Source organism: Ceratotherium simum, chromosome 39 (assembly GCF_057802395.1).
Source record: "Ceratotherium simum simum isolate JZ-2026a chromosome 39, ASM5780239v1, whole genome shotgun sequence".
Taxonomy (NCBI): domain Eukaryota; kingdom Metazoa; phylum Chordata; class Mammalia; order Perissodactyla; family Rhinocerotidae; genus Ceratotherium; species Ceratotherium simum.
Genome location: NC_141938.1, coordinates 8,795,477 through 8,811,477, shown reverse-complemented (window position 1 = coordinate 8,811,477; position 16,001 = coordinate 8,795,477). Strand labels below are relative to the sequence as shown.

Sequence of the window (16,001 nt, the reverse complement as noted above, 5' to 3'; positions counted from 1 at the left end):
TTAACAATGCCTCAAATCTATTCATTTCCTGACAAGGTATGTCCACATCTAACTCCAAATTATTGTGTGGCAGGTGCATGGCATCCATCTAAGTGTTTGCTCTGCACCTGAGCAAAGATTAGAAAATGTAGCCTATAAACTTGAAGTTCATAAGACTCCCCTATGTAAAGACTACTCAATTGCATTAGTGATGGATTCTAAGATATGCTGGAAAACCATGTCAGTGAGATTCTCTGTTTCATCCTGACAGAATTTCGTCCCCTAAGGTGATAGGTGACATATCATTAAAAAAAAAAAAAACAGTTAAATGAGAGAAAGAACGAAATGCAAAGTCTCCTAAGAAAAGAGGTGAAAATAGCTTCAATTTTTGGTCATTGGAAGACAGATACTTACAAGAGAAGAGAGACCTGTATGACACTTATAAGATAATCAAGTGTCCTAATATGATTGTCTCTGTAAAGCGGTGGTCCTCCTTCTCAAGTGGGAAAAAGATGTGGCCATGATGGCCTTTATCATTTGGTGTATTATTTATATTCAAACACTGAATTTAATCAAGACCAGCACTTTCTTTGTGAATGAGGAAAATTGTTCAATTTTTTTTGAACAAGTTTTGTTTGTATCTTTAAAAAGCCTGATGTCCTCATTTGTATAATGGGAACTGTCATAAAAATTTATGAGGATGTTGCAATTATGAGAAATGAATGGAGGAAAAGCATCTAACACAGCACTCAGCATGGGAGACTATCGTAGTGACATTTCCTATTGTGTTTTTTTGTTTTTCTCCCGTGAACAACAGCTGCTGGCACATTTCACTTCTCAAAAGAGAGCAATGAGGTGGGGCAAGTTGAAGACAGAAAACAGAAAGAGAGAGTTGAAGAAAGAAACTAGAAAGAGAGAGCACCCTTGGATGATAACTGCAAATTTCAGGGAAAAGTTTCCGAGTTGAAACTCCAGCTGGGAACCTTTTTCGTGTAGAAAAGGAATGAAGGAAACATTTCATCATATGTGCATGCCAAATGATTACTGATATCAACAACAAACAAACACATAGAGACAGAGATTGGATTGGTGGTTACCAGGGGGGAAAGGGGGAGGGAGGGGGGTGAAAGGGATAATTCGGCACATGTGTGTGGTGATGGGTTGTAATTAGTATTTGGGTGGTGAACATGATGTAATCTATGCAGAAATAGAAGTATAATGATGTACACCTGAAATTTATACAATGTTATAAACCAATGTTACTTCAATAAATAAAAAATTTTAAAAAAGATGAATGAAATAATTAAAAGAATCAGATATATGAATCAACACAAATAATGAAAACTTATAAAAGAAAAAATTTTGTATGACAGAAAGTCCACAACAGGAGAAGACTTTAAATATTTTTGATCATACATAGATACATTTATTTCTATTATGGATTATTAAAGCGAAACAAAAGTACAGAGTAACAATGAAGAGCTGGTATCCATTAGTCAAATTTATCAAATTCATCATTTCACTATACTCTTTGTAAGTGTTTTATTGCAATAAATAATATGTGTGAAGCACCCACATCATGTATTTGAACAATCTTGATTCTTTACCTTCCCCAAGGAAACCACTACATGAACTTTTTACATGTTCTTCCTCCGAAACTTTCACTATGTTACTATTATTGTTCCATAAACAATTGCACTGTTTTGCATTTTTAAAGCTTTATATAAACCGACATGTATTGTACATGTCATTCACAATTTTCATCCTTATGTAATTTATTTTTTATTAATGTTGGTGTATTTAGTACTGCTTCATTAATTTTAATTAGCAGAGAGTATTCCACTATATCATTACATCACGATTTAATTCTCCATTCCCAAACTAATTGATATTATGCTCAATTCCTTTCATCCTATAGATGTTTATGAATACACATACAATATAACACCGCGCATGGGGGATACCCTCACATTCTAGATGGTGTTGTCTCTAGGATGGGGAGAACAGGATCTGAGGGGGATGCAAAAGAGGTGTCTTCCATTTGCATATTATTTTGCTACTTTATAAAAAAGACCTGAAGCTGTTATAGCAGAATGTCAACATTATTAATTCTAGAATGAGTTGAAGGATAGTCATATGTATTTTTTGTTATACCACCCCTCCTCTTCTTACATAAAATATGCGGTAATTTCATAAAGAGAAACAAGCACACTAGGAAGGCAGCCATCTAGTTTCTCTGTGTCTCCACTTTCTCTCCAGCTTCCTCACAGCCCAGCTACAAGGATAATACAAACACTCATCTGTACAACAGAGTATCAAGAACCAGGAATGGAAATAAAAGGAAAAACTGACCAAACCCCTTCACCCTGATGACACAGGAATTCAAGTAAATTTCACAAAATTTTATAACAGTCATCATGTTTGAGAAGAGGCAGATTTCTGCTCAGGAGGAAAACAGTTTCTGCCATTTTTTGGAGAAATTAGGAGACTAGTAGACTGAGAACTGGCTGAGTATTGATACATACATATACGGGAACTTGTCGACAAGAAGACAGTTAGTCTGAGGTCCCATGGACACTTGGATCTAATTGTCCTGTGCATGTGCTCACCTCATTTCTTCCCACAGATGAATTTATAGCAAAACACTTGTTCTCATGACCAAAACATTAACTAATGAACTTAAGAGGCTTTAAGTTACCTGACTGGCATCACTGTGGAATGGTGCTTGGCATGTCACCTGGATATTAAAGACAGAACATATGTCTTCAGGAAGAGCAGAGAGACCAAGTGAGGCAACGGGATCCTGGCCAAGAAAGCTCATCCTAGGCGGAGCCTCAGGTGTGCTTCTTCCTGACCAGGCAAGGCCTGTTGAGTGAGGTTGTCACAGGCTGACACTATACAGTCTCTATATCTCTGGAGGACCAATATCCAAAGCTCCTCATTAAACAAGTATTTTTAGTGTCATTCTGACCCCTGGGCACTGCACATCCTTACAGATGAAGACAACACAAGAAAGAAATCCATGATGGCTAATCTCTGACCTCGTTAGGCCTGGTGTATATCATCCAGTGCTCTTCACCTGTTTATGTTCACCTCCATTTCACATACTTTGCACACATGTACACACACTCCTTTGCTAATGAATTCTAGGCTTCTTTTTTTAAATTACAAAAAAACAGCATCTCTATCTCATTCATATCAGGAAAGCTGATTCCAATTTAAGTGTTAAAATATAGTTTATGTATTGGGTGTAAATAATATATTTATAAACATAGTTAAATATTGTAAAATACAAACAGTTAAGGGTATTTCATCTTTAGAGTCATTGAATGTTTCCTGTACCTTAATTTCTCTTCTCTGTATTTCACACAGCAAAAACTGATCTATTTTCTGTGATCAGTTGTGACTGTGATCAATATATAGAGAGAGTTCATACTCCATTTTTAGACTTTCATAACAAACCTTTCCAATTTAAACACAATAGATTCAATGTATAGTTTGATTCCCTTTGAGGGATTTCTGATTGAATTATGATTTATTTACATTGCATTGTGATAAAATACAATGTCACTGAAAGGCAGTAGTGTGCAATTTTGTCCATAAGTCAGAGAAAGACAAACTGTATGATCTCACTTATGTGGAATCTAACGCAGTGGAACTCATAGCAAGAGAGAGTAGAATGGTTGTGGCAGGTGTTGAGGGGTGGGGGAAATGGAGAGATGTTGGTCCAAGGGTACAAACTTTCAGTTAAAAGAAGAATAAGTTCCAAGAGTCTAATATTCAGCATGGCGACTGTAGTTAACAATACTTTCTTTTGTACTTGCAAATTTCTTACGTGCATCAAATCACCACATTATGTGCCTTAAAATTACACAATGTTATATGTCAATTATATTTCAATTAAGCTGGAAAAAATAATAATACCAACACCTACAGTATCTGCAATATTCTGTTCCATTAATATTCTGCTTCTCCCCCAAGAAGGATCCAATATTCTGATTATTAAAGTCAGCATTTCCTGGATTTTCTTGGTAGTTTCTCTACTCTGCCTAAACCTGAAAAAATATTGCTTACTTTTTCTGGATTTCGACTTTTAAAAAAAGGTGTGTGTTCTCTTTGGTCTTACTTCTTTTGTTCAGTAAAACACTTTCAAATTCAAAAAAAAGGAAAAAGGAAGCATAGGAAAATTGGACTGCAGAAGAAGAGAAGATGATATGATGATGGAAGCAGAGATAAGTGTGATGTGCTTTAAAGATGGAGGAAGGGCCACATGCCAGAAATACAGGTGGGCCAGTAGAAGCTGAAAAGGCAAGGAATGAGAATGCGTCCTCAGAGACGCTAGAAGGAACCAGACCTGCCAGCTCCTTGACTTTAGCCCAGTGAAATATTCTGATTTCAGACTTCTAACCTACATGACTGTATGAAAATAAATTTGTGTTGTTTAAAAAAAAAAAGATTAAGATGGGCCCTAAATCCAAATGACTGGTGTCCTTAATATAAGTTGTTATAGTAGTTCTTTTATGCCTGCACAGAGTAATAAAATCAAGCTATTATGGATGGGTAGTCTAGGCCTTATTTGAAAGTTTATTGGTCCTACTGTACTTCTTCTTCTTGTATTGAGAGAAAAATTCTGAATTTTTATTCTTGAGTCACTTGTTTTGGTAGCTTATTGATTGGTTGATTATTTTTAAAAATTGTAGTAAAATACAAAATAACACATAATTTACCATTTTACCTTTTTTAAATGTAAATTCAGTGGCATTAAGCACATTCACATTGTTGTACTTAATTACCACCATTCATACATAAAACTCTTCATCTCACAAAACTGAAATCTGCACCTGTTAAACAATAACAACCTATTCTTTCCTGCCCTCAGAATCTGGCAACCTCATTTTAATTTCTGTGACTGTGAATTTGACTGCTCTAAGAACATCATGTAAGTAGAATCATACGTTATTTGTCCTTTTGTGACTGGCTCATTTCATTCATCAGAATGTCCTCAAGGTTCATCCATGTTGTAGGATTTATCAGAATTTCCATTCTTTTTAAGGCTCAATAATGTCCCATTGTATGTATATACCATAAATTATCTATCCATCAGTCAATGGACACTTGGGTTGCTTCCGCCTTTTGACTATTGTGAATAATGCTATAAACATAGGTCTACAAATATCTGTTCCAGTCCCTGCTTTCATTTATTTTGAGAATATATCCAGGAGTGGAATTACTAGGTCATATGATAATTCTATTTTTAATTTTTTGAAGAAACGCCATACTTTTACCATAGCAGCAGCACTATTTTATATTTTATATTCCCACCAACAGTGCACAAGGGTTCTAATTACTCCACATCATTTCCAACACTTTTTAATTTACTTTCCTTTTTTATAGTAGCTGTCTAATGCATATCAGGTGTAATCTCGTTGTGGTTTTGATTTGCATTTCCTTAATGATTAGTATGATGAGTATCTTTTCATGTGGTTATTGGCCATTTGTATCTCTTCTCTGGAGAAAGTCTATGCAAGTCCTTTGCACTTTTTTTTTTTTTTTTGCTGAGGAAGATTAGCCCTGAGCTAACATCTGCGCCAATCTTCCTCTACTTTATTTTTTTTAATAATTTTATTTATTTATTTATTTATTTTTCCCCCAAAGCCCCAGTAGATAATTGCATGTCATAGCTGCACACCTTTCTAGTTGCTGTACGTGGAACACGGCCTCAGCATGGCCAGAGAAGCGGTGCCTCGGTGCGCGCCCGGGATCCGAACCCGGGCCACCAGCAGCAGAGTGCGCACAATTCACCACTAAGCCATGGGGCCGGGGCCCCAGTCTTCCTCTACTTTATATGTGAGTTGCCACCACAACGTGGCTGACAAGTAGTGTAGGTCCATGCCTACATGCCTAGGATCTGAACCCACGGACCCGGACCACCAAAGCGGAGTGCACCAAACTTTTAACCACTATGCCACGGGGCTGGTCCTCCTTTGCACTTTTTAAATTTTTTTTTTGTGAGGAATATTGCCCCTGAGCTAACATCTGTGCTAATCTTCCTCTATTTTTTATGTGGGATGCCACCACAGCATGGCTTGATGAGTGGTGTGTAGGTCTGTGCCTGGGATGACAACCCAGGAACCCCAGGCCACCAAAGCAGTGCATGCAAACTTAACCACTACACCACTGGGCCAGCCTCTCCTTTGCACATTTTTAATCATGTCTTTTTTTTTTTATTTTTTATTGAGTTGTGGGAGTTCACTATAGTTTCAGGATGCTGATCGCTTATCATCTTATTTTAAAGTGGCTCAATTTATCTCTCTTTTCATTTTTGTATTGTGATTATTTAATCTTAGGTAAGGAATGATTACTCTCCAAGGTCATAGGGATATTTTCCTATATTGTTTTCTAAACATTTAATCATTTTTGTCTTTCACATTTAGGGCTTTCGTGCTTTGGAATGATTTTTGAGTATACTGTAATGTAAAATCACATTTAATTTTTTTCCGATATGGATACAATAATTTCAGCACTATTTCCTGAATGGTACCATCCTTTCCCTGCAATGCCACATTGTCATAAAGTGTCCAATGCTTCCTCTGTTCTAAAAAATCTTCATATAGATTAGGATTTTACTGGTACTATTTTTCTATCTGTTACAGAACCATAACATTTTAGTCACTTTGCTCCATAATATACCTTGTAAGGCAAGTACTCCACTCTGTTCTTTTTTTTTTACGAGAAAGATTAGCCCTGAGTTAACATCCATTGCCAATCCTCCTCTTTTTGCTGAGGAAGCTTGGCCCTGGGCTAACATCCATGCCCATCTTCCTCCACTTTATATGGGACACCACCACAGCATGGCTTGACAAGTGGTGTGTCAGTCTGCGCCCTGGGGTCTGAAACTGTGAACCCCAGGGCACTGAAGTGGAGCACAGGAACTTAACTGCTGCACCACTGGGCCAGCCCCTCCACTCTGTTCTTATTTGCCATCAAGTCAAATATTCTTTCTCCATTGCTCTGACATATAAATTTCAAAATCAACTTCTCTAATCCAATAAAATCCTAGCATGTCTCTTAAATCTATAAAGCTATTTGAAGAAAATTGACATCTCTATAACACCATGTATATCTATCCAAAATTAGAATATTCTTTCCTTTATTCCTTTTTTCCTTAATGTGATCTCAAATCTTTTCTTAGAACTCTTCCCAGGTATTTTTCTGATGATCTTGTTAAAGATATCTTTTAGATATCTTTTTAGAAGTCACACTTTCTAAATAAATTTTTCTTTGTAATGTCATGCAATTGGTATTTGTATAGTGATTCTGATGCCAGCAACTTTGCTACATTCTATTATTTTCTCTAATGAATTATCTATAGATTCCTTGATATTCTCTACATAGATGCTAATTTTATATATTAATTGTGACATGTTTACTTCTTCTCAATAGCTGAAAGCCACAGTATATTGTTGAATGAAAGTACTGTCACTTGGCATCTGTTATATTTTCTTGATTTTAAAGGGAATGCTTCAAGTATCTGACCATTGAGTATTTCATTTACTGTAGATTATTTTTGAAATATCTCTTTTTGAGTTAAGGTGGTTTGTTCTATTCTTCTATTCTGATTCTCATTCTTATTCTCTCTCACTATTTTTATTATCATGGAAGGATTTGCATTTTACTTAAATGCTTTTTCTCCATCTATTGAAAATGATATGTTTTACTCTGTGAATATTTTAAATCATATTCAAGTTCTAATACTCAGATTATTTATTTATTTATTCATTCATTCAATAAATAATAATTGAGGGCACACTGTTGTAAGGTCCTGTTGTAGGTTCTGATGATGAAACTTTGCACAAAGAAATAAAAATCATTGTGAGAGGATTTTTCAAATTCCACCATACATGGGATACCCTGCATCTGCCCTTTTCAGTAGGCATTTGTATAATCGCCTGACACTGCCTCTTTACTATTCTCCCCATTATTCATTCTATTTCAATCATGCTGGCCTCCTGATGTTCTGTATATTCGTTGTGGCTATTCTCTGTTTCAGGATTATTTTTCTTCCTATTTTGATATTCAGATTCTATTTAGATGGGAAGGAATTTTCCTCTCTTTTTTCGCCTATAGGCTCACTCTGTCTCATTTAGCAGATTCACATGTGCCCTCACCAATCACCAAATCAGTTCTCTAGTCCTAAGTTTAGTTTCCTGACTCCTGCTGCTTGGATATATTGTGAACATCACACATCCAATCACCATGCCAGCAGGTAACTTGGTTCAGTTCTTCCCCAGGGCTTTTCTGCAACTTTCAGCTGATCCAAGTCCACATTCATGGGCCCAGGCAGTGTCCACAACTCTTGTGTTCCCCCACATTTCTCAAATATTGAAAGTCCGTCTTTGTCTTTGACTTCAAGCACCTAATCTCTTCTAAGACATTTAGCTTCCAGGGTGTTCATAGCCTGGAGAGATTAACTTCTTCCTTATGGAAGTAAACCCATAGAACATGTGGCTTTAGTTCACTCGCTCTTTGTGTTTGAGTTATTTTTGTGGTACATGGAAGGCTTTCTCTTGTTTTATAAGACCAGCTATATTTTTTTATGTTTTTCCTATTATTCAATATGTTGAAGTGAATGGGTGACATTCAAATGCCATCTTGTCTCATGTTGGTTTCAAATACTATATCAAGAACTCTGTTGATTAAAAAAATAAAGTTCATGGGCCAGCCCCGTGGCATAGCAGTTAAGTGCGCGCAATCCGCTGCTGGCGGCCCAGGTTCAGATCCCGGGCGCGCACCAACGCACCGCTTATCAGGCGGTGCTGTGGCGGCGTCTCACATAAAGTGGAGGAAGATGGGCATGGATGTTAGCTCAGGGCCAGTCTTCCTCGGCAAAAAGAGGAGGATTGGCATGGATGTTAGCTCAGGGCTGATCTTCCTCACACAAAAAAATAATAATAAATAAATAAATAAATAAATAATAAAATTCATGTAGAAGAGTTAACATGGGGTAAAATAAATTGATAATTGTGTGAGCATATTAAATTCATTCAAGAGGAAAAGTTTGTAATTACATATTAACTGGGAGGACCACCTCACCTATTAAAGTATTGTTGACATATCACTCATTCTACTGTGAGTATGCATGAACCAGCATACTATTGCTTTGGCAATGACACTATAATCTCTCATCTTTCTATTAAAAATAAAGTCCCATAATTTCAACCCTTGGTCCCCTAATGTGAAAGAAAAATATATGGGAAACTAGTGTGGGGAAACTGAAATGGTGTTTACAAAATTATAACGTCCTTTTATATTGATCACAGTCAGAATTGCTTACAGATTTTAGACTGGAATCTGCTGTATAAAGTACTCAGAATGAAGACTAAGGTTTGGGAAACATTCAGTGACTCTTAGAAATATCTTTTTTTTTTTTTTTTAATAATTTTTTTTATTTATTTTTCCCCCAAAGCCCCAGTAGACAGTTGCATGTCATAGCTGCACATCCCTCTAGTTGCTGTATGTGGGATGCGGCCTCAGCATGGCCGGAGAAGTGGTGTGTCGCTGCGCGCCTGGGATCCGAACCCAGGCCGCCAGCAGCAGAGCGCACGCACTTAACCGCTAAGCCACGGGGCCGGCCCGTGAAAGAAATATCTTTGAATGTTTGCATTTTACAATGGCTTAGCTATAGAAGAAATATATTTTTATACCCACATATATAAACTATGTTTTCATACCTAAAGTTAGAATCCAGTATCCTGATATCATTAATTAGATAGAGATGTCATAGGTTGTATCTAAAAAAGGGAGACTGGTATCCAGTTAAGGAAGATGATTTGTCCACGTGTGCAAGGTATGTGAAATGGAGGTAAGCAGAAACAGGTGGAGAGAGCTGGATGGCATACGCTTGGCCTTGTGGGATGAGGGAATCATCCATCGTAAATTCCTCTCTTCTGCAGTCTTGGTCTGTAAGGATTTACACTGTCCTGGGATCCAAATAACAATAAAACTGTTTGTCTAATGAGAAGCTTTGGATATTGAACCCCCAGGGATGCAGAGACTGCAAAGAGTCTGCTTATGACCACCTCACTCAACACTCCTGCCTAGTCAGGAAGCAACACCTGCACCGCCTCCCAGAGATGATGCCTCTGGCTTAGAAGCCTGGGGCCTCACTCCTGCCCTTCTCCGAGGTAGATCTTCAGCCTCCATCATTCAATATCCAGGGAAGATGTTAAGTATCATCCCACAATGATGCCAGGCAGGTAACATAAAGTCCCTTAGACAATCTTTTGGGCATGAAGGGAGGTGTTTACAATAGTGTCGTCCCTGCACCGCTGTGAAGAGAATCCATTCCTAAAATAATCAATACCAGGTCCCCCACGGAATTCCTGCCAGTATGTCATCACCTTGACATGTTCTTTTGTACCTTTGCAACAATACTCACTCAGTTCTCATTCTGCTAGTCTTCTACTCTGTCTATATAGTGGGAGGAACCATTTTGCTTTTGAGCTTAAATCTCCCCCTTCTCAAACATGGTGACTGTTATAAAATTCTCTGACATTTACTTGCATCCTTGTGGTGGTGGACGGGAGAGGTGTTAGGCTTCACCTTGCCTTCCTATTTTCTTCCCATACATCTTCATACAGAAATATAAACATCATAATGTCTCTCAGCTAGGAAATGGAGAGATAAATTGTAATATAACAATATAGTGGAACAATCTATGGTAGTTAAAATGAATGAAGCAAAACTGACAATATCAATATTAATAAAAATATATTAGATGCAAAAGCCATTGTAAAATGACCTGCACAGTTTGACTTTGCTGACATATGCCTTTTTAAAAAGAAAGAACAATATGATTGTTTTGGGGAGAGGAATACCAAATATAAGGAAAACTGCAGGTGAATAATATATATCAACTTAGTGTTGTGGTTCCCTCCAGGAATAAAATAAGTCAAAATTATACAAATACTTGATGTGGGGGCTTCAATTATTCCTCTTATTTATTGCAATGAAAATACCTAAAGAAGCATAATGAAGAGTGTGTATTAGATCGTCTTAATGGTTGGGCACCCATTAATTCATTATTATTCTTTATACTTTTTTTTTGCTTGAATAATCCATAATAAATATAAACATCTATGTAGGTTTAAAAATATTTAGCGCTTCTCATGGTGTAGACTTTATATCACACAATTTTTTCTCTTATAGGTTTTCATTGTTTGTATTTATTCATATATTTAATTTATTTTATTATTTAATTCATTTTATTTGCTTTGTGTCCATGCCAAATGAGTATTGATATCACTGATATTTCTTTTCTTTCACCTGTACATGACCAAGATTCCAGAAGGACTTTCAGCACATAAACCCATCCCTGAAGTTTTGAATTATCACACAAAGGGAGTTCTCTCTCTTTCTTCTTTCCTCAACTTGCCCCACCAAACCAATTTCCCCCTAGGAGAGAAACATGACAGGTACTATTGTTCATGGTAGGAAAAAAACCACACTGGGAAATGTCACAATGAAGTTCCCACATGCTGCTTTAAGCCTATTCATTTCTCGTTATTGAAACAACCACATAAGGTTTATGAAAATTCCTAATATACTAACAAGAACACTGGGCTTCTCATACAGTTAAAGAGTTTCCCCATGCACAAAGCATGTGCTGGAGCCTGGATTAAATTCAGAGTGTCTGAGACCAAGTATTAGCAAAATGATTGATCCTTTGATGGCCACTTCTGTGTCCCTCAGGAGAGGGAGAACCCTGTCTGCCCAGGAACACTCCTGTTAAGATGCCTGGTGCTAGTGTTATATTTTAAGTCTCTGTCTTCTGAGGACCAACAAATTGTTTTTATCTGTCATTTTACTATCCAATATATTTCATCCTTTCTCACATTTAGCTGAGATTTGTGTTTCTTTGTTTTTGGTCATATATCACTTATCACCTTAGAGTGAGAACATTCCTAAAGATGAGACAGATTTTGTAATTTTCTTGTTATATTTCTGATGGATTGAAGGTGTGGAATATTTCTGAAAGAATAAAGCCATGTCTTCTTTAATTAATTCTCAGGACTTGCCCATGTGTTAGTCATTGATCAACAAACTTTGGGCTGATTAAATGAGTAGGGTGAAGAGGAGGAGAGAGAGGAGAAGGATGGAGGAACAAATAAGTGGAGGGAAAGATTTGAATATTCACTTGGGTTCACAATATAGATGAGCATTTTTTCTAGAGCAGCAGTTCTCAAACTTTAGTGGGTATCGTTATCATCTGGAGAGCGTCTTAAAACAGATTGCTAGGGCCGGCCATGTGGCTTAGCGGTTAAGTGCGCACGCTCTGCTACTGGTGGCCCGGGTTCGGACCCAGGGGCGCGCACCGACACACCGCTTCTCCCGCCATGGTGAGGCCGTGTCCCACATACGGCAACTAGAAGGATGTGCAACTATGACATACAACTATCTACTGGGGCTTTGGGGAAAAAAAGGAGGAGGATTGGCAGTGGATGTTAGCTCAGAGCCGGTCCTCCTCAGCAAAAAGAGGAGGATTAGCATGGATGTTAGCTCAGGGCTGATCTTCCTCACAAAAAAAAAAAAAAAATTAAAAAAAAAAACAGATTGCTAGTCATTACTTTTTGAATGAATGAACATTGATGAAGCTTTTATCATCAGTAAGTATGGAGTGGGGTCTAAGAACTGGCTTTTCTAATAAGTTCCCAGGTCCTGCTGCTGCTGTTCCAGGGACCATAAATTTTATTTTCTTGTCACACAGCATTTTTTTTTTTACATTTTATTTTTTTATTTGATAAATTTGGCATGTTACATTTTGTAAATTAAAGCCATACAGTGTGTTACTTTGATATATTTATATATTGTAATATGATTGCCGTTGAAGCAAGATTTATCATTTTTAATCAGATTCAAAAACAACATGGAACCCAGAAACCAAACCAATGTTTCAGAATTCCTTCTCCTGGGATTGACAGATGATCCAGAAGTGCAGTCTCTCCTCTTCTGCCTGTTCCTGTCCGTGTACCTGGTCACCATCCTGGGAAACATGCTCATCTTTCTGGCTGTTATCTCCGACTCCCACCTCCACACCCCTATGTATTTCTTTCTCTCCAATCTGTCCTTTACTGACATCTGTTTAAGCACAATCACAATTCCAAAGATGCTGGTGAACATGAAATCACAGAATCAGCACATCACTTACACAGGCTGCCTCCTCCAGGTCTGGTTTGTTCTGGTTTTTATTTGCTTTGAAAATTGTCTGCTTGCAACAATGGCCTATGACCGCTATGTGGCCATTTGTCACCCCCTGATGTACACAGTCATCATGAACCCCCGCTACTGTAGACTGCTGATTCTATTCTCCCTGTTCATCAGCATTGGGGATGCCCTGCTCCACAGTCTGATGGCTTTGCAGCTGTCCTTCTGCACTGACTTGGAAATCCCCCACTTCTTCTGTGAACTTGCTCATGTCATCAAGCTCGCCTGTTCTGATTCCTTCATCAATATCTTTGTGGCTAATGTTATGGCTAGTGTACTGAGTGGTATTTCTCTCTCTGGGATCATTTTCTCTTATACTCATATCATCTCTTCTCTTTTGCAAATGCCAAGAGTTGGCAGAAAATATAAAGCTTTTTCTACCTGTGGGTCTCACTTCTCAGTTGTTTCCTTGTTCTATGGGACAGCTGTTGGTGTGTACATTAGTTCTGCAGTTACTGACTCTTCCAGGAGGACTGCAGTGGCTTCAGTGATGTACATTGTGGTTCCTCAAATGTTGAACCCCTTCATCTACAGCCTGAGGAACAGGGACATGAAGGGAGCCCTGAGAAAAATATTCAGTAGGATAAGTTTTCTTTAATGATTTTGTCATCATATTTGGGTCAGGTTTCTAGAATGAGTCACAGTGAAAAGTATTCTGTGTTTCAGAATACCTAATTCCTCTATCATCAAAGTCTTCTAAAATTACTAGATAACATGATGGTTAAGTGTGTTTCAACTTGGGCTTGAAATCTGATTTTGCTCTTTCCTAATTCTGTGATGTTTGACAAATGATTTCAACTGTCTAAACTCAGCTTTGGGTCACATTCATAGAATGAGAACCTGAGCCCTGCGATCTTGATATAGTGATTTTTGGGGATGGTGTTCTCAGAACAAAGTAGGAGAAGTTGGACAGGACTGAGAAAAGATTTAAGCAAGGATATGTTTGTAAGTTATAGACCAGCTTCCAGCTTATCCAATGGTTAGGACCATGTGAATTTTACTCCAGCCTTAGGCCTCCTGTGAGGCAATGGAGCTGGCCTTTCTCACCCTAACATGGTAAATACCGAGAGTTATCTTTATTAATGTGTATCTCTCTGGAGCAATAACAGAATCCACCATACTCACTTACATCATCTATAACATTGGTATAATTAGATTATCTGAGTGGTTTGAGATGATTTTGAGACATGAGAACTTAAAGCTGAAGGAATTATAGGTTATAATAAGAAAATAAAACCATTCCTCTTATATTTTCAAACAAGAAAGAGAGTTATCTTTCATTACAGGGACTCCATACGTAGGGAGTGTATGAGGATAAGAGAGTAGGGATGCATTCAGTCCTCGTTGAGGTGGCTTCACCCTAGGACTAGTGTTGGCAGAAGATGCAAGTGTCATACTCGGTCATGATGCCCAGAGACAGAAAACTGACTGTCCTTCCCTGGGTCTTTCTATATTTGACCTTCTATGGCATAATCTAGAAAAATCCCCTTAGTGTCATTGCCGAGAATAGGATCATATGGCCCTTCTTAATCTAATTACTAGTGTGGGGAAAAACAGTTAATATGAAAGCCTTAGACTGACTGTCTAGGGTTAATTCCTTTTGGGCAGTTAACTCTCATAAGTATTATGAACACTTAATACAATGACTGACATGTAGTATTACTCAGTAACATTTAACTGATATCGTAGTATTCTACATTTTGCCTGTACTCGTAAATCTTATAATCTTTTTGCACTTACATATATTTACACCCTGCTTCAGAATTGATGATTGTTTACCTTTACTGTAAGGTAAACAAATATAAATTCTATCTGTAGTTTTTTGGTCTAAGTAATAAAATTGAATCACCAGTTATTTGGTAGGCAGGGTAATGATTGTTAATCTTTTTCTGTGATACTTTATTTGCTTCAGTTCCTTCCCATTGGTTTATTGGCTAGAATGTATCTGAGTTTTCCCTTATCTCTTTAGTTTCCTTGTCTTGCTGTTATTTCTTACTTATCTCAGCTGAGGTTCACACAAAGAAACATGGTAGAATAAAATTAATGGAATGACTGAAGTCTTAAAGAGTTTGCTGCATAGTTAGGGCTCTTATGCAACACTTTATAATGTGTCTTTATGAAGAAAACATGCTTCTGTGGAGGAAACATTGAGAGTAAAATAGACAGCAGGAAAGAGAAGCTGGTAGGGTTAGGCGCCATCGCTTTTCCACAAGTACAAAAATGTGGGGCCATCAGACAGAAGCATCTTGCTGGATGTGCTGGGAGGGGAGAATGATGAAGTTCTCACTGGAGGTTCAATGGGGTGCCCTTTGTCAGTTGTAGGGGAGGTATTGTGTCAGCGCCACAACTGGAAGACAGCTCCCTGCCTGCTGCCCATGGTGTCTTCTAGTGCAGAGCTTCCTCCATCGACATCCACAGAACACCTGCAAAGAGGGATCACCTGAGGCCTGTGCTTATACTGCAGATTTCTTTTTTTTAATATAATGGTAAATTTATTACTGTTCTCAAATAATCGCAAATGTCCTTATGAGTAATATACCTCCCTGCTCCACTCACGTTGAGCTTTTCCATGTTATTTGTTTTGATCAATAGAATATGAGCAGAGGTGACATATGCCACTTCTGACTAGAAGCTTTGAGACTGATTATATAGTCTCAGTCTCATCTTTGCTATTTTTCTCTCTGCCTTAATACATTCATATCATAACATAAGGGCTGCTCCTTCAGCCTAAGTCCCAGAATAAAGACCATGTTACTGTA

At 37.7% G+C, this 16,001-nt stretch overlaps 1 protein-coding gene across 1 annotated transcript; it reads left to right on the top strand.

The window, feature by feature from the left end:
* Nucleotides 1–12,904: 12,904 nt before the first annotated feature.
* On the top strand, nt 12,905–13,840 carry LOC101392376 (olfactory receptor 7G2-like). Its single transcript, XM_004434340.2, has one exon. It carries the CDS (start codon nt 12,905–12,907, stop codon nt 13,838–13,840), a length of 936 nt encoding a protein of 311 aa, XP_004434397.1.
* Nucleotides 13,841–16,001: the final 2,161 nt, after the last annotated feature.